We start from the raw sequence: 24,518 nt of genomic DNA, 5'->3' as shown, positions 1-24,518 counted from the left end.
CTATTAATGTGACAAATTCAGATGATTAGCTCAAGGATCCCCTCAGTAACTCTTACAGTGATGACCTAGAGCTGGAATGATCTGTGTGAAGCATTACTCTTAGCTTTTGTAGTGTATTTCCTCTTGATTTTGACTGTTAAGGACTGTTGCTTATTTCAAGCTCATTTCATAAGTACATATTTGGACCAAGGATACAATTGAAATTTGCAGTCAAGTAGGCTAGCATCAGTCAGTAAGTTATTGGCAAGGAGTGCATACTGGCAATACTGATGACATGTCCATCACCTTGCTGTTCATTTAGAGTGTACTGAATGGCAGTAATTGGCTGCACAATAATTGTCCTGCACATTGTGGGCAAAACAAAAGGGTACTTTTGTATAAGTGCAACATTGATAACTGTAATCAGAAAAACTTATCCATGGATGCATCTGGTTCTGAAATGACAGTTTCTGGAATGTGAATTATCACTATTTTTGCTTGATCGTAAGAACCTTTGCCTGTACCAGTGAAAATAGCATTTTATGGATATAATGTGGAATGAATTAATTGTTTCTCTGGTGGGGGATCATAAGAATCTAAGGTGAATCATCCACTCTGCTCTAACGATGAGTATGTTGCATATGTTTTAGCCTTTGCTCTTGGCATTTGTGTGATTGGCTCTTTGTTGAGAATGGTCATTCTTAGAGCTGTCACTTCTTGTTAGGAGTTCAATGGACCATCTGCCACAAATAAATGTGGCAGGACTGCTGGGCTTTGATCTGCTAGGTTTTAGTTGAGGGACTGCTTAACTTTGTTTATTTTACACTATTTAGTGCAAACCTTAATCGTACTGGCTGTGTACATTTGGGTTCATCGGGTGCTGCACAAGGCAGCCTTCTGTCACTTCTCATTTAATTAGTTGTGGTTCACTAGCAGTATGAAACAGGTAACTATTAACATACAGGCAGTAGTGGAATAGCATTTGGTTCATTCACAAGGCACATTGTTACCAGTCTGTTGTGGGCATTCTGTGGCTGTGCCTCTCAGACCTGGCCAGCATGGACAGTGATGGTGCAAATAAACTAGACTCGGTGAAGAGTATTCTTATCCCCTACACAAAATGCGCTTTGTGCTCTTGCTATTTGAAGAATTGGAGAAGTAGTGATTGGTTAACTTTGTGACGATCGTTATGGAAATTGGAGGATCCTAGCCTATATTTGACCTGGTACACAAGACTGGTTGAATTGTATGGAGAACGTTGAACACTTTCTGGCTTGTAACATTGTCTCTTTTGTGTCCTGTCTTGCCAGTGGAACTGGCTGAAGGGCTTGTGAAGAAGTGATCAGGGCTGGCTAGAGATTGGATAGCGTATATCTCAGATTTTTGCAGTGTTCGTTTGTTCCCAGTTCTGATTCGGGAGGAGATCTTTGCAGGGTTGTCTGAGCTGATGTGACTGTCAAATCTGAATAAGAGTGATAATTTTGAAACACTTGGGTGATTTTTTAAAAAAGGCAAGAATCTGATACATTACTTAGAAACATTATTTGCATCTTGACCAGGTCAAAGGTTTCCTCCTTTGACATCTTTAGCCAAACTAGATGGATTTTTAAGTACAGAAGTTTAAAGAGTGTCATCACTAGTATGATTTTTTTATGTATTTAATTTGAGACTATGTAATTAATTCAACATAAATTTCCTGGTGTCCATGATGAAGTTTCAACTCTGTATTGTTGGTACAGAGTTCATTTGAACATGTGATATTTCATTTTTGCAGGGATTTTTGGATTTGAATGGAATGCCACAAGGGTTTGCAGGTCTAGTGGCCCACTTGGATCAACATGAACCGGCCAATTTTATTTTCATCGATTTCCTTATGAAAGGTCTGTTTCACAAAATTTGTTCTCAGCCTGATGCATCAACACGGAAAGGTAAGATTGTCACTAACAACCACAACTTCAAATAAAAGGTTCATTCTGTATAATGACATGAAGAAAATGTGGCTTCAACCACATGAATTAGCCTTATATGGACTTTGACTTTTATGCTGAAACTATCCCATTCAATGGAGCAGATTGCCATTAGGGTACAGGTGTCCCCCGTTTTTCAAATGTTCGCTTTATGACAACTCGCTGTTACGAAAGACCTACATTAGTACCTGTTTTCGCTAACCAAAGAGGATTTTCACTTTTACGAAAAAAAGACGCCTGCTTTATATGTGTGTTTACCCTGAGAAAGACTACAATGACCATGAAGCCTTGTGCGGGCAGTTGTTTACGCATACGTGTACGTCCCGATTTTTTTTTTTCTCTCTCCAAATCGATTTTGACTCGCTGTGTTCCCGATATTGTTAAGTGAAATTACACTGTACCTACAATATTTCTACTTTAAATAGGGTGTATATTTATCCTATCATTCCTGCTTTTACTATATGTTTGGGTTTTTATGTGTTATTTGGTATGATTTGGTAGGTTTTTTTTGGGTCTGGGAACACTCAGGAATTTTTCCCATATAAATTAATGGTAATTGCTTCTTCGCTTCACGACATTTTGGTTTACAAATGGTTTCATAGGAATGCTGTACCTTCGGATTGCGGGGGAAGCCTGTATAAGGAAATGATAGACTTTGAACAATTCTGTGAAATATTTTGTTTTTGATATCATGGTAGAAAGTAATATAAGTACAGGTAGACCCGAGTACGAACGTCCGACTTACAGATAACTGGTACTTAACGCACCGAGGAAGGAGAATGCTGTCCGCCATTTTAATTTGGATTGTGACACCGTCCGCCATTTTAAGTCGTTGTCATTGACACTGTGTTGAGTATGTAACTTTGTATTTGGCTTAAATTTTTCTTAGCAAGATACACCCTGGACACCCCCCCCCCCCCCTTTCTGGTCGGCTGGTGGTGCAGTGCTGGGCTCGAGATTCGGGTTGATGTCGAGCTTGCTACTCGACCTTGTAAAAAAAACACTGCCACTCCAGTTTAAATTCCCACGCGGCATATTGTGGATGATCAAATACCCAAACCCAGCACAGCCCCCACTTGTCCCATTTAACCTGTCTCAGTGCGATGGTCCTTAGGACCCGGCGGAGGTCGGGAGCCACCTCCCACAGTGTTTCTGTTCCATAGACGGGAAGCAATTGCGGTTGGAAAAAAAGTGGAAATAATAAAGAGTTTGGAAAGAGGTGAAACATCATCAGTCACTGGAAAAGCATTAGGCTACAGTCAGTCAACGATCAGGACAGTTTTAAAGGATAAAGTGAGAATAATGGAGCACATGAAAGGCCCTGCCCCAATGAAAGCTACAGTTATTACTAAGCAACACAGTGGTTTAATTATTGGAATACATATGTTTCTTAAGTATTTTATTTGCATAGAAAGGTAAAATAGATACTATATACTAAGACAAACATTTGACTAACTGACACTAAATAATACCAGATGTACTTGTTCCAACTTACATACAAATCTGACTTAAAGACGGACTCAGAAATGAAACTCGTTCATAACCCGGTGACTGCCTGTATCCCAACAATAGTAGCATATTAAACTGGTGGTGGTAAAGGAAAAAGAAATGTAAAACAAGCATTGCAAATACAGAATAAGTACTAAGAATACTAATGTGTCTAAAGCCTAGAATCAAAGGTTGTAAGACAATATAGTTAAGCAGAGTTTAAACATAGTTTAAAGAAGGAAATAGTGTTTGACATTTATTAATACCTATTTTTGAGGACATGTCAAACAGATTGAATAGAAGTGATATGGTTAAGGTAGCTAGTGTACAGGCGTTCCACTCATTATATAAGAGATCTGTTTCTGAGAACTCGTGAGCAAGACAAATGTCCAAGTTATTTCTAGCTTGAAAAATACTTGAAAGAAAAATGTGTGGGAGGATTGGTATAAATTTAATGAGTCAGGTGAACAATAAGCCAAAAAAACCCTGTATTTGAATTTCCAGAAAGAATTCAGTTTGGTGCCACATGAAGTAGCTGCACAAGATCATGTCATTGGGGTGCATTAGTATGGGGAAGTATTGGCTAACTTGGGTGGTAGGGTGGAGATGCGTCGCTTCCAAAGGCGCTCCTTCCCTTCGCTAGCCCGCAGATCACCCTTGGGCATGGTGTAGCACCAGCTTAGCATCCCTGATTATGGTAATGTGAAGCTATAGGAGCAGATGGTAGATGGTTGTATGAGCAGTTGGTGCATATGACAAGTCTTAGTTACGTGGCCACTGTCTCTGAAGAGTATTGATAATGGCTGGGGTCACGCTACCTGTAAAGACATTGCCCAGAAGATGGGAGTGACAAACCACTTATGTAGAAAAAATTGCCAAGAGCTGTCATGGTCATAGAAAGCCCATGATTGTCAGTGTAATACTGCAGCACATAAAGAACAAGCGCTTGGCTAACAGAAAACTTTTGGATAAATTGATACTTATTAGGTTGGTAGGCCATGGAATCAAGCTAGGGTTCTATGCTATAGCAAAAATTTTGAAATTTGTTAATGACTCAAGGGGCAAGTCTGTTCTAGGCACATTTGCTGATAACAGATGTATTTAAAAAAATAAGACCATAAGACAAAGGAGCAGAATTAGGCCATTTGGTCCATTGAGTCTGCTCTGCCATTTCATGGCTGATCCAATCCTGCTCAATTCCATTCTCCTGCCTTCTCATAACCTTTCACACCCTGATTAATCAAGAACCTATCAACCTGTGCCTTAAGTATATCCAGTAACCTGGCCTCCACAGCCTCTTGTGGCAGCGAATTCCACATTTTCACCACCCTCTGGCTAAAGAAACTCATCCTCATTTCAGTTCTAAATGAGTGTGTCCGCCAGTGGTAGACTCCCCCACTGTATGAAGCATTCTCTCCACATACAGCTACACTCAGTTTCAGTGAGATTCTCTTCCCCCCCCCCCCACTCAAATTCTTCTAAATTCTAGCGAGTATAGACCCAGCACCATTGAATGCTCCTGAGAATCATTCTTGTGAACATTCTCTGAACCCTCTCCAATGTCAGCACATCCTTTCTTAGATAAGGACCCAAAATTGCTGACAATACTCCAAGTGAGGGCTCTCCAATGCCTTTTAAAGAATCAGCTTTACATCCTTGTTTTTATATTCTAGTCTTCTCAAATTGAATGTTAACATTGCATTTGCTTTCCTTAACACTGACTCAACCTGCAAGTTAACCTTTAGGGAATCCTGCACAAGGACTCCAAAGTTTCTTTGCATTTTGGATTTTCTCTCTATCCAGAAAGTTGTCTATTCTTTTATTCCTTCTTCCGAAATGCATGACCATACATTTCAAGACACTATTCTATTTGCTATCTCTTTGCCCATTCTCCTAATCTAAGTCCTCCTGTAGCCTCCCTGCTTCTTCAATACTACCTGCTCCTCTATCATTCTTTGTATTGACTGCAAACTGGGCTACAAAGCCATCCAAATTGTTGACTACAGTGTAAAATTAAGTCTCAATGACAACCCCTGTCGAACACCACTTGTCAAAATTCAAGGTAAATTTAATATCAAAGTACATGTATGTTACCAAATACAACCCTAAGATTAATTTTCTTGCAGACATACTCAATAACTCCAAATCAGAATAATAACCATAATAGAATCAATGAAAGACAGCACCAACTTAGGCGTTCAGCCAGTGTGCCTTTTGCCAGTGTGTCACTGTCTGCCAATCAAAAAAAGCTCCCTTTATTTCCACTTTTTGTCTCTTGCCAATCAGCCATTGCTCTATTCATGCTAGTATGTTTCCTGTAATACCATGGGCTCTTATCTTGCTAAGCAGCCTTATGTATATCACCTATATCCTGCTTGTTATTTCATCCTAAGGATTCCAACAGATTTGTCGAGCAAGATTTTCCCTTAAGGAAATCATGCTAACTTGCGCTATTTTGTCAAGTGACTCCAAGTACCCCAAAACCTCATGCTTAACGATGGACTACAACATCTTTCCAACCACAGAGGTTGGGCTTACTGGCCTATAATTTCTTATGCCGCTCTCCTCTGGAACTATGACAGAATGTATTGTTTCATGAAAGATCTTTACTAATGCCTCCACAATCTCTTCAGCTAGCTCTTTAAGAACTGTGGGATGTTGTCCATTCTGGTCCTTGTGATTTTTCTACTTTCAGACCTTTCAGCTTCCCAAGCACCTTCTCCCTAGTGATAGCATCTGTGCTCACTTCTGCCCCCTTACACTCTCAAACTTTTGGTTTGCTGCTAGTATTTTCTACAGTGAAAATTGATGCAAAATAATTATTCAGTTTGTCCACCATTTCCTTGTCCCCATTTCTACCTCCAGCGTCACTTCAGGATGGTCTGATATCTACTCTTTCCACTCTTTTGCTCTTTGTATATCTGAAAAAACTTCTGTTATTGACTAGCTTACCTTCATCTTTTCCCTCCTTATGGCTTTTTCGTTGCTTTTGTTTGTTTTTAAAATCTTTTTAATTCTCTTAACATTCCTCTAATTTTTGCTCCAATATATGCCCTCTTTTATGTTGGCTTTGAATTGTCAGCCATGGTTGCATCATCTTGCCTTTAGGATACCTCTTCATCTTTGGGATGTATCTATCCTACGCTTTTTCATGTGCTCCCAGAAACCAACCATTGCTGCTCTGTCATAATCCCTGCTAGTGTCGCCTTCTAATCAACTTGACCAGCTCCTCTCTCATGCCTTTGTAATTCCCTTTATGCCATGGTAATACTATTACATCTGACTTTAGCTTCTTGCCAAATTGCAGAGTGAATTCTTTTATATTATAAACACTGCCTCCTAAGGGTTCATTTACCTTAAAGCTCCCTAATCAAATCCAGTTCATTACACAACATCCGATCCAGAATAATTGATCCCTAGTGGGCTCTACCACAAGCTGCTCTATGCCATCTCATAGGCATTCTATAAATTCTCTTTCCTGGAATCCAGCATCAACCTGATTTTTGAAATCTGCCTGCATGTTGAAATCCCCCAACCCATAACAATCATAATATTGTCCTTTTGACATGTATTTTCTATCTCCTGTTCTAGTCTGTGGTCCACCTCCTGGTTACCGTTTGGAGGCCTGAATATAATTCCCATCAAGGTCTTTTTACCCCTTGCAATTACTTAACTCAACCCACAAATATTATACATTTTCTGATCCTAGGAGGTTCCTTAGAAATCTCTTTCTAAGGATTTGATTTAATTTTTTTACCAATAAGACTTGTCACCTCCCCCTCACCTACCTGCCTGTTCTTTTGATCCAGTGTATATCCTTGGATGTTAAGCTCCCAGCTATAATCTTCTTTCAGCTCCGACTTGTTGGTGCCCACAACATCGTACGTACCAATCTGTAACTGTTAAAATATCATCTACTTTGTATACTGTAGACTTCAATCCATTATTCATTACTCTTTTTTGATTTTGTTTCTGTTACACTGCAACACATCCCACCAATTGTAATTTTGCCCCATCATCTGCCTGTCCTTCCTGACAGTCTCACTATACACTGCTTCTGCTTGTATTCCAAATTGCCCCATCCTCAGCCTTATCAGTCTGATTTCCAGCCCCATGCCAAATTAGTACAAACCCTCCACAATAGTTTCAGCAAACCTACCTACAAGAATATTGGTCCCCTCTGGTTCAGGTGTAATCTGTCCTTTTTGCACAAGTCATACTTTACCCAGAAGAGACCCCAATAATTCAGAAACCTCAAGCCCTGTTCCCTGCACCAGCTCCTGCGATGCACATTCATCTGCCATATCATTCTATTGCCCTCACTGGCGAGGAGCATAGGCAGCAATTCAGAGATTACTACTCTGGTGTTCCTGCTTTTCAGCTTTCTACCTAATTCCCTAAATTCTCTCTTCTGGCCCTCCTTCCTTTTCCTATCTGTCATTGGTGCCAGTGTGTACTAAGACTTCTGGCTGCTCACCCTCCCCATTTAGGATACTGTGAACCCGATCTGAGATGTCCATGTTCCTGGTGCCTGAGAGGCAACATACCATCTAGATGTCTGTATCGCATCCGCAGAATCTCATGCCTACTCCCCTAACTATGGAATCCCCGATCACCATTGCAATCCTCTTTCCCTCCCCCCCCCCCCCCCCCACCTTCTGAGCCACAATGCTAGGTTCAGTGCTAGAGACCCGGTTGCTGCAGCTTCCCCCGGTAGGTTGTTTCCCTCAACAGTATCCAAAGTGGTATATTTACTATTGAGGGGAACAGCCACCGTGTACATGCTGCCCATTTCCTGACTGTCACCCAGGTACCTGCTTCCTGCAACTTAGGGGGACTGTAATTTCCTTCTATCATCTCCTCAGTTTCCCTATGAGCCGAAGGTCATTGAGCTACCACTCCAGTTTTTCAACATATTTTCTGAGAGCTGTAGCTCAGTGCTTCTGGTTGCAGATGTGGTTATCTGTGAGACTGGAGGTCTCCCAGAATTATCACATCTCACATAAAGAAAACAACACCTGCCATGGCAGAACTGAAACTCCTTTGATCACTGGTCCTGAACACTTGACTGCTGGTTCAGCCATTTCAATGGTGTTGTGTGAGCGTGTTTTTTTTTGCATTACTGGTCAGCCAAGATTTTAGAGAAACAAGGAAGAAAGGTGATGCACACAAGAATGCGAATATTGGACTAATCTGCTAGAGGAGCTCAGTAGGTTAAATAATATCTCCGCATGGGCAGCTATGGGGGAAGAGGCAGTCAACCCTAAGATGTGCATCAACACTAAAAATGGAGAGAGTAGATGGCCAATATAAAGAGGAAATGGACAGTGATGAGATGGTGTATAGGAGGTGACTGGTGGACAAAGAAAGTTGAAACAGGGAGGGGAAGTTGGGAGACAGAGGCAGGTGAATAATAGATGGAGGCAGATTTTTTTTTAAAAGGCATATGGAGCCAGGTATGGAGGGAGGGTGAATTTGGAGACACCTAGAGTGGTGATAGCAGGAACACTGACAATAGGAAGCATTAGAGGAGAGATGAGGGGAAAATGAAGCTGAGACAGATAAAAGATTAGGGGGGGAGAGAGTTTGGTGGAAACCAGTGGCTTAAATGTGTGGGTAGTAGGTGGATGGGACCAGGAGATGGAGAGGTCAAAGATGGATGTTGAGGGTATGAGAAAGGGGGCAAAAATTGGATTATGGGGGAAGGGTTGAAGGTGAGAGCTGGGGAACAGTGGAGGTGACTGTTTTAATAGAGACTGGAAAAATACAATATTCATACCCATAGGGTTGTAGATGTCAGGTGGAATATGAAGATATGAAGTGGTGTTCCTCCAGTTTGTGTTGGGATTGCCCTATTAATGGAGACTGCTAAGGACAGATAAATTGGTAGGAGGAGAGGAATTCAAATGGCATGCATTCAAAAAATTGCTAGGTGAAAATGGAACTGAAGCCAAGCTCAGAGCTGCCTTTTGTTTTTGGCTGTTTCATAAGGCTGCAGAGGCCCTTCCCCTTTTCTTGCTACTGCCTTTGGGCAGGAGGTACAGAAGCTTTAGGGCCCATGTCACCATGTTCAGCAACTGTTATTACCATACAGCCGTCAAGCTGAATCAGCATGGATAACTTCATTCACCACTACCGTGACCTCCAGACTCGCTTTCAAGGACTCTTTACAACTAATGTTTTCAGTTGTATTTTTCATTTACAGTTTGTCCTTTACACTTTGCTTGTTTGTCAGTCTTTGTTTTATGTTTACATTTTCATATATTGCATTTTTTTTGTAAATGCATGCAAGAAAATGAATCCCAAGATAGTATATGTTAACATATATACATACTTTTTGTTATTAAATTCACTTTGAAGATTGAACACTTCCTATTTGTCTTATCCATGTGACTAGTAAGCCTCCAATCACCTACCTTTGATTTTCTAGATCTGAGCACAAATTTTTGTTGCTGGCATATGAAGTTACTGACTACATAAGAGTGTATGTGGATGGATGTGTAACCACAAAAATATTTAATTCTTCCCAAATCCCGAACCAGAAGCCTTGAATGAACCTGGAGACTCATAATCTGCTGAGGTCCAGATTTATGGTGTTTTGGGCTGGCACCAAGAGTTGTATAAGAAATCCAGGTGTGGCCTGAACACAGAGACAATTTCACAGATGGAGAAGCCTTCAGGTCGGATTGCCAAATCTGGCATGCTCTGAGTAAGCTATGTCTTGGTAGCACAGTTCAGGGCAGATGTGGGGGCTTGTGTTGGTGTTCTGTGTTTTACAAAAGGCTTCACTTCCTCATGAGTTCAATGCTATCTATATTCATTTTGACTATCAAAACATGGAAGAGCCTTCACAAACTCCCACAGGCTTCTATGATACTGTGATTACCTTATCCTGATGCTGGTGAGGATAAGAAGATGATTTGGCAGATGACTGCATGGCTGAGGAACTGGTGCAAGGGGCAGAGATTCGAATTTCTGGATTTTATTTGGAATATTGAAATCAGATTGTTGCTGAAAACCCGGGGGGGGGGGGGGGGTGCTTGTATAATGCTTATGAGATGGCTTTTTAAGAGTAGCTTGTGGTTGAGTCCACCAGGGCATCAGCTATTCTGGACTGAGTGTTGTGTAATGATCCAGAGATATGTCAGTATTACAGTGGAGTAAAGGGAATTACAGAGGCATGAGAGGGGAGCTGGCCAGAATCTATTGGATTGGAGCTCTAGCCAGGATGACAGCAGAGCAGCAATGGCTGGAGTTTCTGGGAACAATTCAGAAGACACAGGGTAGATTCATCCGAAAGAAGGAGAACTATTCTAAAGGCAAGTTGACACAATTGGCAGTGTTTCCATGGCCAATCACTTTAATTCCACTCTCTATTCCCATTCCAAAAAGCGGTAAGGACTGCCACGATGAGGCCACTCTCAGGTTGGAGGAGCAACACCTCATTTGGGTAGCCTCCAACCTGATGATATGAATCGATTTCTCTAACATCTGGTAATTTCTCCCCCCTCCCCCTTTTTTCCTATTCTCCACTGTGGCTCCCCTTTACCCTTTCTGGTTACCTGCCTATCACCTCTCTAGTGTCTTTCCTTCTTCCCTTTCTCCCATAGTCCTCCCTTTCCTTTTCAGTCGTGTGGAAGGATTTCAGATCAAAACATTGACTGTCAATAGATGTTACCTAATCTTCTGAGTTCGTCTATCATTCTGCTTGTGCTACTCTGGATTTCCAGGATCTGCAGAATCTCTTGTGATAATGAATTGTGCCAGACTGCACCAATCGTTTGAATTAAAGTATTACTATTTATTATATTATTTTAATGCACACCTGAATGCTACGTAGCATATACAACAAACATTCACAGTCTGTTTGGTCTTTTAGTTTGTGTTCTGATGAAGGGTCTAGGCCCAAAACGTCAACAGTTTTACTCTTTTCCATAAATGCTGCTTGGTCTGCTGAGTTCCTTAGGTCTTTTAATTGTTAATTATAGCAAAATGTTAAACCTGAAATAAAGGCAGAAGGTACTGGAAAGGTTTAATGGGAGGGTAGCAGCTGGAGTGTGAGAAGTAGTTATGATTCAGAGCAGGATGCTCAGTGGAAGCCCAATCATATTTGATACAGTATAGGATAAAATTAACTTTATTTTGGACTGCACTAATTGAACAGTCTAGTTAATTGTCATTTTGCAGTTATCTCATTTCAAGAGTGTAACCTTGACTGTTGATGTAAACCAATTTGGATATCAGAGTGTGAAGTACAGTATGCTTATAAGTCATCTTTAATAATTTTGAACATTTTCCATTAATATAAGTCAGTACGGCAGATCATTTCTTTGAACTAGACTGACAAACCAAGCTTCCTCCAAGGGCCAGTCCTGAGAAATTGGTTTTATTTTATCCATAGCTAGATACTGTTACTCTTAGGCATATTTAAAAACACAAATGGAACAATTTTTGTTACTCACCAGGACAGTACAGCTTGAGGACCCAAAAATTGTACCAGAACTGACATGGTCCCTGATTCTTGTTGCCATTGAATTCTGGGGAGTGTAAGAAATGGGGATTGGGGTGTGCAGAGAAAAGAAGTGGAAGTAATTAAATCTTACCACATATTTTCAACCAGAGCCTCAAGAATGCTGTCCATACTCTTGTGATGTATGGGACTGTTCAGGGCACTTTCAGAAACTGAAAATAAGCCTATAGCTGGGCTAATGGCAGAGTGAGTTGCTTGATAAGGTGGAAGTTAGGTGTGAGCTGGACAATCTTTCCGGAGGCAATTTGTTGTGTGTTGTGGGTATTGAATCTGTTGGTTTAGACTTGCAACTTGTGCCGACCCAGTCATGTGATATGCTTTAGAGTAAGTAGCACAACAAAGTGCGTAGCTGCTCACAGTGGAATGAGTTCTCTGTAACAGCATAAAGGCAGTCAGCTAAAAACATCCAGTACAAAGGTTGAGAGCATTCCTGCACTGGATAACAGTATCTCACAGGATGGGGTGTGTGGGTGAAAGAATAGCCTATTCTTCACTGTGGTTATGGGGGTGCACGATTGAACTTGCACATTTGAGTTCAGACTCTGCTTTCTACAAAGTAATGAATATCAGATGGTGAATCATTCTTGCCCTTCCAGGTGGTTAATATAAACTGGCCTGGCTGAAGGTCCTTGAATAGGCTAACCTTCCTGTACGTGTTTGTGGTTGAGGCATATCATTTGTAGGAGTAGCGGCGAACAGTTTCAAAACAGTGAACAAATGATTCTATTGCATTGATAATAAATGTTTATAAAGTTTGGCTGAGTTTGTACAGCATTGCATTTACAGTGAAAATAAAGGATTATACTAATCTGTTGGTATTGATTATGGTTTATTTAGCAGGTTCAATATGCTTTTCTGAGGAAGTGATGGAATCTTTACTTCTGATATTAGCAAATATCTTTGGAAGGCTATATCTTCCCTCTTGTTCAACAGAGAAGGGTTGGGCCACATTCCACCAATCAAAGGTATAGAGATGTGAAACAATTTAGTTCTTCAAGTGAATGACATTTTTTTTTACTAAATTGTGAAATACAATTTTCACACATTTTAATTTTTGATACACAGTTTTAATAATTGTTTCTCAAAGCTTTTGAATCCAAACTCTTCTAGCAGTTTTATCTTTGTTTTTAAAGTAATGCCTGGCCACGCTATTATTCTGAGAACAGGTACTATGTTGTTACAATAGACACACATTAAGAAATCTTATGTCTTGACTAAAGAAAGTTTACTTCCCTCCATAGTGAGTTAATTTGTAAAGAACTTGCTGGTGCTCTGTTATCACTCTTTTTAAATTGCCTTTTAATTAGGGTTGCAATCTATCCTTGATTAAAGCTCTTCTGTTAACTGGTGGGCATGAAACTATTGTCTATAATTTACTGTTAATTTAGCCAGTATGCCAGATGTCATTTGTGGTGAATTAGTACAGTAACGAACGGTATGTTAAATTTGGATAGAGGAAAGTGATCAGCTTACATGAGATTGGGAGGAAGATTGGAAGTGTTTTTATTTTTATTAGAAGTGTGTGTATGTTTTGATGTTGCTTTACAACTTTCTGGCTCTGGTATTTAAATATAATCCATCAGTAGGTGTGGCGAGTGGCCAGTTGGTTAAGGCGTTGGTCTAGTGACCTGAAGGTCACTAGTTTGAACCTCAGCTGAGACAACGTGTTGTGTCCTTGATCAAGGCACTTAACCACACATTGCTCTGTGATGACACCAGTGCCAAGCTGTATGGGTCCTAATGCCCTTCCCTTGGACAACATTGGTGGCGTGGAGAGGGGAGACTTGCAGTGTGGGTAATTGCCAGTCTTAGATGGGGCAGAATTTGTTAAGTGTGTCCAGGATGGATTCCTGTCACAGTATGTTGACAGGCTGACTAGGGGGAATGCCATACTAGATCTAGTATTAGGTAACGAGCCAGGTCAGGTCACAGATCTGTCAGTGGGTAAGCATCTGGGGGACAGTGATCACTGCTCCCTGGCCTTTAGCGATATCATGGAAAAGGATAAAATCAGAGGACAGGAAAATTTTTAATTGGGAAGGGCAAATTATGAAGCTATAAGGCTAGAACTTGCGGGTGTGAATTGGGATGATGTTTTTGCAGGGAAATGTACTATGGACACGTGGTCAATGATTAAGGATCTCTTCCAGGATGTTAGGGATAAATTTGTCCTGACGAGGAAGATAAAGAATGGTAGGGTGAAGGAACCATGAGTGACAAGTGAGGTGGAAAATCTAGTCAGGTGGGAAAAGGCAGCATATATGAGGTTTAGGAAGCAAGAATCAGATGGGTCTATTGAGGAATATAGGGTAGCAAGAAAGGAGCTTAAGAAGGGGCTGAAAAGAGCAAGAAGGGGGCATGAGAAGGCCTTGGCAAGTAGGGTAAAGGAAAACCCCAAGACATTCTTCAATTATGTGAAGAACAAAAGGATGACAGGAATGAAGGTAGGACCGATTAGAGATAAAAGTGGGAAGATGTGCCTGAAGGCTGTGTAAGTGAGTGAGGTCCTCAACAAATACTTCTCTTCGGTATTCACCAATGAGAGGGAACTTGAAGATGGTGAGGACAATATGAGTGACGTTGATGTCCTGGAGCATGTTGATATTAAGGAGAGGAGGTGTTGGAGTTGTTAAAATATATTAGGACGGATAAGTCCCTGGGGCATGATGGAATATTCCCCAGGCTGCTCCACGAGGCGAGGGAAGAGATTGCTGAGCCTCTGGCTAGGATCTTTATGTCCTCGTTGTCCACAGGAATGGTACCAGAGGATTGGAGGGAGGCGAATGTTGTCCCCTTGAACAAAAGAGGTAGTAGGGATAGTCCAGGTAATTATAGACCAGTGACCCTTACATCTGGTGGGAAAGCTGTTGGAAAAGATTCTTAGAGATAGGATCTATGGGCATTTAGAGATCAGGGACAGTCAGCATGGCTTTGTGGAGGGCAGATTGTGCCTAACAAGCTTGATAGAGTTCTTTGAGGAGGTGACCAGGCATATAGATGAGGGTAGTGCAGTGGATATGATCTACATGGATTTTAATAAGGCATTTGACAAGGTTCCACACGGTAGGCTTATTCAGAAAATCAGAAGGCATGGGATCCAGGGAAGTTTGGCCAGGTGGATTCAGAATTGGCTTGCCTGCAGAAGGCAGAGGGTTGTGGTGGAGGGAGTACATTCAGATTGGAGGGTTGTGACTAGTGGTGTCCCACAAGGATCTGTTCTGGGACCTCTACTTCTCATGATTTTTATTAATGACCTGGATGTGGGGGTAGAAGGGTGGGTTGGCAAGTTTGTAGATGACACAAAGGTTGGTGGTGGTGTAGATAGTGTAGAGGATTGTCGAAGATTGCAGAGAAACATTGATAGGATGTAGACGTGGGCTGAGCAGTGGCAGATAGAGGTCAACCTGGAGAAGTGTGAGGTGGTACACTTTGGAAGGACAACCTCCAAGGCAGAGTACAAAGTAAGTGGCAGGATACTTGGTAGTGTGCAGGAGCAGAGGGATCTGGGGGTACATGTCCACAGAACCCTGAAATTTGCCTCACAGGTAGATAGGGTAGTTAAGAAAGCTTATGGGGTGTTAGCTTTCCTAAATCGAGGGATAGAGTTTGAGAGACTCGATGTAATGTTGCAGCTCTATAAAACTCTAGTTAGGCCACACTTGGAGTAAGGTGTACAGTTCTGGTCGCCGCACTATAGGAAGGATGTGGAAGCATTGGAAAGGGTACAGAGGAGATTTACCAGGATGCTGCCTGGTTTAGAGAGTATGGATTATGATCAGAGATTAAGGGAGCTAGGGCTTTACTCTTTGGAGAGAAAGAGGATGAGAAGAGACATGATAGAGGTGTAGAAGATGTTAAGAGGAATAGACAGAGTAGACAGCCAGCGCCTCTTCCCCAGGGCACCACTGCTCAGTACAAGAGGACATGGCTTTAAGGTAAGGGGAGGGAAGTTCAAGGGGGATATTAGAGGAAGGTTTTTCACTCAGAGAGTGGTTGGTTCGTGGAATGCACTGCCTGAGTCAGTGGTGGGGGCAGACACACTAGTGAAGTTTAAGAGACTACTTGACAGGTATATGGAGGAATTTAAGGTGGACGGTTATATGTGAGGCAGGGTGTGAGGGTTGCACAGCATTGTGGGCCGAAGGGCCTGTATTGTGCTGTACTATTCTTATGTTCTATGTCCTTCCATACAACCTTGCCCAAGCCTCAGTCATCATCAGAAATCGATGGGACAGCCAAAGAGATTATGCACCAGTGCAACAAGCCAAGTACAAATTTCAGTGGGACAAAAACCTTTACATGATTAAAAACATACCACAGGAAGTCACTGAGCCATTGTTCCACAAGGGAAGTAGTAATCTGTTATTCAAACTAACATTACTTCCTTACAAGTTAATTTTTCTTAATGCAAACTCTTAAAGTGAATGTCTCATTTTTTGTCAGTTTTTTCCCCAATTTTTTTTATTTGTAATCTATTTGGTTCAGTTTAATGTTTCTGATGTAGCGATGTGCTACACACCGCTGAAATAACGACACGCAGTCGGTAAGTCGTTTGGAGACTAGTTTATTCACACTTTGCGGCGCTGGTATTTAATCCCTAGCGCCCCCGCCCTCTCCGGGCAGAAATGAATTCAGAGGTGCATTACCAAAGTCTCCCCCCCGCGCGCTGGCTATTTGTGAGCCGGTTCGCCTGTGCAGAAAGTGGGTCGCCACACTGTTTCAATTTATTTATATTGTTAAACTTTTGCTAACAAAATGATCAAGTCAGAGTAGATAAAACTGTCAGCACTATAGTTCAACTCTAGAGATGCTACTTGCCTAAGAAAATAAATTGTGAATTATTTCTTGTCTAGGTGTTCCTGGACGATCTTCCAGAAGAGTTTGCTGAAGCAGTCAATGAATATAACAGAAGTATCCAGGAGACTTTTGGATGTTTTTTCCTTGCTGCATCAAAACAAGTAGACATGACTGAAGAATGCCAACTTCCTTTATCAGGGATATGTAAATATATATTTCAAACAGTTGTTATATTTTAGAATTTAAAACTTCAATTTAATTTATTGTGTAATGCTGGACCTGGAAGTGCATCCTTAAACAAGTGTAATATACTAGCATTCCAAGGGTAGGGAATTTGTATACCAACCTAAACCTGGCAGTTTCAAGCAACAGCCAGGAAAAGTAATCATCTGTGGTAAATTGAATTGACTTCCTTTGAAAACTGGAATTTAAAGTCTTTTTACTCTGACTTGCAGATGATACTATGTGTTTGATCTTTAGAATGATCCACTAGTGGTTCAAGAGGGTGGCTAAGTACTAATGATGGCCAGTAATTACCAATGTTATCCATGTCCTTGGGATGGTTGTAACATGAAACTGATGGCAATCTTTAGTTACAAATTGCCAGCAATCAAAGTAAATGTCTCAAACACAAACTGACTACCCTGAGGCTGATTTATGTGATTAGCTTTTTCACTGATTTGTAGAACACATAAAAATTATTAAGTGGGATATTGATTCTTAGTGCCAGTGCTTATCTTGTACTACATTATCCTGCCTTGAAAAAGGGATTGGATTGGTGGTTGCTTGCCAATTTAGACCTGACATGTGGGTGCTATTGGTGTTAGTAGGAGCTATCATCTGTTGGCAGACTTTGTTTTTCTTCCATGTGGTTTTTAATTTCTTCAGTATTCCTTTTTTCAAAATTGAATTTCTTTGCAATGCTCTTTCAGGCAGCATTCATAATGCTGTATTAAAATTTAAAATTATCATCCTTCTAATTAGCATAAATCTGTTGCTTTACTCGGCTTTTCTTGGAAATACTATTTTTAAATGGTGCTAACTCCCCTAGCTTCAGTCAAAAATGCAGAGAATTTAAACCAGAATCTCAAACCCATTAACTTTTAAAGTGGTCTATTCCATGAAAATTAACTGCTGAGTAGTACTGATTTATTGTTGACGTTCTTCCTCAGCTTTTTGTGGTGTTCAGTCTCCCCAAGTAGCCGATTCTAAATTCCTACATCAGTTGACTGCCTTTGGAAATCATCCAACAACTGCCGTGTCACCATTTGCATGTTTGTCTGGGATTAGTAATCTGGATCTGTTCAAAGCGAGCAACATGGACAGTGTAAGTTGTACCTTGTTACTTTTATTTAGCATTGCAATAACAAGTGGCATAGTCTCCAGATATGGTCAGGCACTTCAGATTGAAAAAGGATGAAATTTGCTTCTTGGAAGGGTGATTAACCTGTATTTTATAGCATTCATTGCTTGGGCTTCGATCATGTTAAAGGCTGAAATTAATGGCAATGGTGTAGTGGCATAAGCATTGGACTTTGAGGTGAATGGTCCTAAGTTTGAATCCAGCTAGCTCCTTGCACGCCTTCCATCCATGCTGGGTTGAGCGTCGAGCTAGCAACTCATTTTTTTTAAAGTAAAATGCTACAGAGGAGGCAAAAATGGCACCTGATCCGCCACAAGGCATGAAAAGGAACAACAGCAACAAAAGGAATCCGGTTGTGCCGATTGGGTGGGAACAAGGGCTTTGGCTGTTTGATCAGCTATGATATTGGATGTTGGAGCAACCTTCAGTGGTGCAATAGCCTCCTACTGTTATGATTGAATTCTAATCTGGAGAACCAAAAGGTGAAAGGTTTTAGGAGTGAACTTCACACAAGGTATGAATATGAAACTTCCTCATAAAATAAATATAAAATTTTAGATCTGTGATGAAGTTTCTCCTGGCCAAGGATATTAGGGGACAGATTAGCTGTGATTGTTAGTAAATACAAGCACTGACTGTTCTCACATTTCTGTGAAACCAGCTGGTAATGGTGGAGGATGTATAAGAGGGTGGAGGGAAGCACATTTTAGAGCCTTGTATAACAAAGTAAACTGCAAAGATTTGGTGGAGATGAAATACTGAAGGGCCTTGAACATACAGTATAAATTTAAATATTTTGTATCAATAGGTTGTAAAATAATAATGAAGGCTATGCAGTTATGAATGAGCTGAAATTCACGGATGGTGGAAAATGACAGTTTAGTCTGAGGTGCTAAGAAGATTTTAGCTGGGAGTTCACATCCAAGGATACACATTGTATTGAAAGGACAGGCAGGCATTCCGAGGGGGCAGTGTTGCTCTGTTGATGGAAAAATAAAATCAAGTCATTAGAAAGTGGTGATATGGCGGAAGGTGTTGAATCATTGTGGATAGAGCTAAGGACCTGCTAGAGTAAAAAGACCCTGATGAAATTTATACAGACCCCCGAACAGTAGTAAGGATGTGGTCTACAAATTACAATGGGAGATAGAAAACATGTGCCAAAGGACAATGTTCAATAGTCATACAGGATTTCAAGGTGCAGGTAGATTGGGAAAATTAGTTGATGCTGAATTCCAAGAGGGCTATTTTCTAGAATACCTATGAGATGGCTTTTAAGAGCAGCACGTGGTTGAGCTCACAAGAGGATAAGCTATTCTGGATTGAGTATTGTGCAATGAGCTGGAATTGATTAGATAACTTAAGGTAAGAGAACCCTTAGGGGAAAGTGATCATAATATGATCAAATTCACCTTGAAGCTTGTGGAGAAGCTGAAGTCAGATATATCAATATTGCAGTCGAGTAAAGGGAATTACAGAGGAACAAGAAAGGAGTTGTGAAGAATTGATTGGAAATGAACACTGGCAGGGATGATAACAGAGCGGCACAGGATATACATATCTGAAGTGGAAAAAGTATTCTAAAGGGAAGAAGACACAACCATGACTAACAAGAAAAGTCAAAACCAGCATAAAACCCAAAGAGAGGGCATATAATAGAGCAAAAATTAATAGGAAGTTAGAGAGTTAGAGAATTGGGAAGCTTGTAAAACTCAACAGAAGGTAACTAAGAAAGTCATGAAGAATGTTAAGATGGAATATGAAAGTAAGCTAGCTAGTAATATTAAAGAGAATAGCAAAAGTTTCTTCTGTTACATGAAGTGTAAAGGGGAGGCAAGAGTGGATATCAGACTACTGGAAAATGATGCTGGAGAGTTAGTAATGGGGGACAAGAAAATGGCATACAAACTGAATGAGTATTTTGCATCAGTCTTTACAGTGGAAGATACTAGCAGTGTGGTCGAAGTTCCAGGTGTCAGGGATCATGAAGTGTGTGAAGTCATCATAATTAGGGAGAAGGTTCTTGGGAAGCTGAAAGGTCTGAAGTGAGTTAAGTCATCTGGACCAGATGGTCTATACCCCTGCGTTTTGAAAGAGGTGGCAGAAGAGATTGTGGAGGCACTAGCAATGATCTTTTAAGTCACCAGATTCTGGAATGGTTCTGGAAGACTAGAAAATTGCAAGTGTCATTCTACTCTTCAAGAAGGGAGAAAGGCAGCAGAAAGGAAACTATAGGCCAGTTGGTTTGACCTCAGTGGTTGGGAAGATGTTGGAGTTGATTATTAAGGATGAGGTCTTGGGGTACTTGGAGGCACGTGGTAAAATGGTAGTTGGTCATGAGGAAGACAAGTATGATGTTGCATTCATTTCAAACAGACTAGAATATAAAAGCACGTGTGTAATGTTGAGACTTTTTAAAGTGCTGGTGAAGCCTCACTTGAGTGTGTTCAGTTCTAGTCACCTCACTACAGGAAAGATGTGGACACTGTAGAGAGTGCAGAGGAAATGTACAAGGATGTTGCCTACATTGGCGAGCATGCCTTATGAGAATAGGTTGAGCGAGCATGGCCTTTTTCTCCTTGGAGCAACAGAAGATGAGAGGTGACCTGAATGAGGTGTATAAGATGATGAGAGGCATTGATTGTGTGAATAGCTAGAGGCTTTTTCCCCAGGACTGAAATAGCTTACACAAGGGGGCATAGTTTTAAGGTGCTTGGAAGTAGGTACAAGGAGGATGTCAGAGGTAAGATTTTTACATAGAGAGAGGTGCGTGTGTGAAATGCATTGCCAGCGACTTTGGCTCTTTTAAGAGGCTCTTAGATAGGTACATGGAGCTTAGAAAAATAGAGGGCAATGCAGTAAGCGGTTTCTAGAGTAGGTTACATGGTCAGCACAGTGTTGTGGACTGAAGGGCCTGGAATGTGCTGTAGATTTCTATGATTCTATGATCCTGTGAGAGGGATCAAAGGTGGTTCACAGATATTATTCTAGGGTTGAAAGGCTTGTCAGATGAAGAGTGTTCGATAGCTCGGGGCCTGTATTCACTGGAGTTCAGAAGAATTGTGGGGTGACCCAATTGAAACCCATTGAATGGTAAAAGGCCTTGGTAGAGTGGATGTGATTGGAGAGTCTAAGACCAGAGGGCACCGCTTCAGAATAAAGGGGTGTCCTTTTAGAACAGAGAGGAGAAGGAATTTCTTTAGCCAAAGAGTGGTGAATCTGTGGAATTCTTTGCCACAGACAGCTGTGGAGGCCAAGTCATTATGCATATTTAAGACAGAGTTTGATAGATTCTTGATTGGTCGGGGTATGGAGGGAAAGCAGGAGATTGGGGCTGAGAGGAAAGTTGAAACAGCCATGATGAAGTGGCAGAGCAGGCTCAATGGCCTAATTCTGCTCCTCCATCTTGAGGTCTATGATCTTATGATACTTGGTAGAGGGAAAGTATAGTAGGGATGTCAGGTGTTTTTAAACAGTGATAGGTGTATGGAACATGCTGCAAGGGGGTGGTAGTAGTGGTAGATACTTTACGGACATTTAAAACTCAGGCATACGAATAAAAGAAAAATGGATGGTTATGCGCGAGAGAAAATTTAGACTGATCTTTGAGTAGGTTAAAGGGTTGGCACAACCTTGAGTGTCAAAGGGCCTAGACCAGGCATGGGCAAACTATGGCCCGGGGGCCATATGCGGCCCGTTAAGCTTTTTAATCCGGCCCGCAGAACTTGATGAAATTATATTAATAAACCTTGTTAACGTTTTTTCCCCGCAATTATGGCGTTTTCCCAATAGATGACGCCCTCTATATACATTGACCTTTGTTGAGATGCAACGTATTACTCCACATTTGCGCTTTACTCTTTGTTCGGCTTGACCTATTTGTGTGAACAGGCGTTCAGCGTCATGAACATCAACAAAGGCAGCCACAGATCCAAGTTAACTGACCAACACCTCAGATCCATCCTGAGAATCGCCACAACAAAACTAAATCCAGACTTTGATGCGCTGGTTAAAAAGGGAGACCAACAACACTGTTCCCACTGAAATTAAAAATAAGTTTCTTCGTTGTGTTATGTAAAAAATGCATTTGAAAATATTTTTTTCAATAAGCCTTACATGTTACATGTCATTTCTGTTAAGTGATGGACATGAGTAGTGCGCAGGTGCACGTATGTTCTCAAAATAAAAAATGCGCTCCAGATCAAATAACGCGCTCCGCATTCTGGTGCGCTGTCCCTGTTCTGTCTTTGTGCTGGTCGTTGTTGAGTTTTGGCACAGGGGACAATTGAATAAGAAGGAGCAGGACAAGTAGACCTGCATCTCCTACCATTTTTGAAATAAAGACAGTCAGGAGGAGAGTGATGATGATAATATCTTGAAGGATAACAGAATTTTCAGTGCTTTAAAATAATAACTGTTACTATTAAAAAAAGCTATTTTATTCATTTAATTTTCAGTGTTTTAAAAGTCATTTCAATAAATAGCTAAATACCATGGGACTTCAAAGACAGATATTTTGTTGTAATGCATTTGTTCATTTTCAATTGAAATTAAAGCACATGTTTTCTACATATCCCATGATATTTTATTTTCTCTTATGAGGTGTATTACCAAAACACTCCGTCCATTTGCTCCTGGTCCGGCACCCCCATCAAATTTTAGAACCCTTTGTGGCCCACAAGTCAAAAAGTTTGCCCACCCCTGGCCTATACTGTTCTGTTTTAAGCAAATTCTGGAGACAAAGAGTAATGTTGAATATATTTACTTGGAAAAGGTTTAATCTGAAAAACAATGCATTGAATTTTTAAACAGTCAATTAATGCAGAGATGAACAAATTTATTTTAAATTCCCATAATTTTCATTAGATGAGGGTATTCCTGGCAAAATCAATACTTGCTGTCTGTTCCTTATTTTATCAGTTTGTAAATGTAATGTCTACAACAAAATGAAATTAGCATGTGATCATTATTTACCTATGATTTCTCTTGAGGTGATGTATGTAAACTGCATTTCTAGTTGGATGTTTGATTTTAAAAAAGTTTTTATGTTGTCTCTGTTTCATATATAGGTAGATGTAATTCTAAATGTGTTGAAGCTCAATCAATTTGTCATTACAGATTTCTTTACGTACTGTTGAAGTCAGCTCAAACAATATTCCTGTACTAAACTTGACAAAGTATGATGAGCATGGCAGGAGAATGCCATTGAATGCTTACATCCTTGACTTCTACAGACATGGTTCTTTAAAGGCTTTGTTAACTGACAACATGTAAGTTTAAACTGCAGTAAAGCTTCTACCATGTTTTGGGGAGAGTGGGGTATGCATCTTTAATAGTTTGATTTAATAATGATCTCAAATGCCAAATTTCCATTCCAAGTTGTTTCTTCAAGAATTTATTTAAAGATAACTTAAACCCCTTATTGAATTATGTGAAAAAGACGCTTTCTGAATGGTCTCCTCTTTCTTTATCCCTAATTGGCCGAATTAATTCGATTAAAATGAAGATTTTTCCTAAATTTTTATATCTTTTTCTGACCTTACTGATTTTTATTCCCAAGACCTACCTTGATTCTTTAGATTCAATTTTAACATCTTATATTTGGAATAATAAGTAAGCTCGTTTAAGTAAAGTTTACCTACAAAGAAATAAAGAGATGGGTGTATTAGCCCTACCCAATTTTAGGTTTTACTATTGGGCTACTTTCTGGTCTTATTATATTTATTGTAAAGATTGCCCATCATGGGTCCCCTTAGAAGTTAATTCTGTTAATAAATAAATAAATTCCTCTATTGTCTCTCTTCTTGGATCATATACTTCTTTTCCAGCAAATAAAATAACAGGTAACATAATTGTTAAGCAAACTTTAAGGATTTGGTTTCAATTTAGGAAATTTTTTGGTTTAGTGAATTTTTCATTATCATCTCCCATTCTCCTTAATTATTTTTTTTATCCCTTCCATGACTGACAAAGTCGTTAAGGATTGGGATGAACTAGGTATTAAGTGTTTTTGGAACCTGTTTATCTCAGGATCTCTTGCTTCATTTGACCAATTGTCAACTAAATTTGCACTCCCAAAAACACTACCTTCAAATTAGAGATTTCTTACGTTTCCAATTAACTACTTTTCCTATTGGTCCTGATAAAAATTTACTGGACCATCTTTTAAATTTAAAACCTTTTGTTAATGGTCCTATTACCGGTATCTATAACTTGATGATTGAATCTAGACAAGACTTTTTAGATAAAAATAAAAAAAGCTTGGGAGGATGACCTAAATTGTCAGATTTCTGATGATAGATGGAATAAGGTTCTTAAACGGGTTAATAAATCATGTTTCTGTGCTCGTCATTCTCTTCTACAATTTAAATTGGTTCATAAAGCTTACATTTCT

The 24,518-nt window shown here is 40.2% G+C and overlaps 1 protein-coding gene across 2 annotated transcripts in view; it reads left to right on the top strand.

Moving 5' to 3' along the window:
- The window catches only part of LOC132391547 (probable ATP-dependent RNA helicase DDX60), an 81,526-nt gene that overhangs the window by 54,517 nt on the left and 2,491 nt on the right, over window positions 1–24,518 (top strand). Inside the window, exons 31-35 of one of the 2 annotated variants that reach the window (XM_059964881.1) lie at window positions 1,754–1,907; window positions 12,805–12,929; window positions 16,818–16,965; window positions 17,934–18,088; window positions 23,243–23,394. In XM_059964881.1, coding sequence (XP_059820864.1) covers window positions 1,754–1,907; window positions 12,805–12,929; window positions 16,818–16,965; window positions 17,934–18,088; window positions 23,243–23,394 — 734 coding nt within the window. Of the gene's footprint in view, window positions 1–1,753; window positions 1,908–12,801; window positions 12,930–16,817; window positions 16,966–17,933; window positions 18,089–23,242; window positions 23,395–24,518 lie in introns of both variants that reach the window. The other variant, XM_059964880.1, reaches the window with a different exon arrangement.

The sequence above is a fragment of the Hypanus sabinus genome, chromosome 3 (genome assembly GCF_030144855.1).
Source record: "Hypanus sabinus isolate sHypSab1 chromosome 3, sHypSab1.hap1, whole genome shotgun sequence".
NCBI lineage: Eukaryota > Metazoa > Chordata > Chondrichthyes > Myliobatiformes > Dasyatidae > Hypanus > Hypanus sabinus.
The sequence above is the reverse complement of the archived record's forward strand: the minus strand, read 5'-3'. Positions and strand labels throughout refer to the sequence as shown.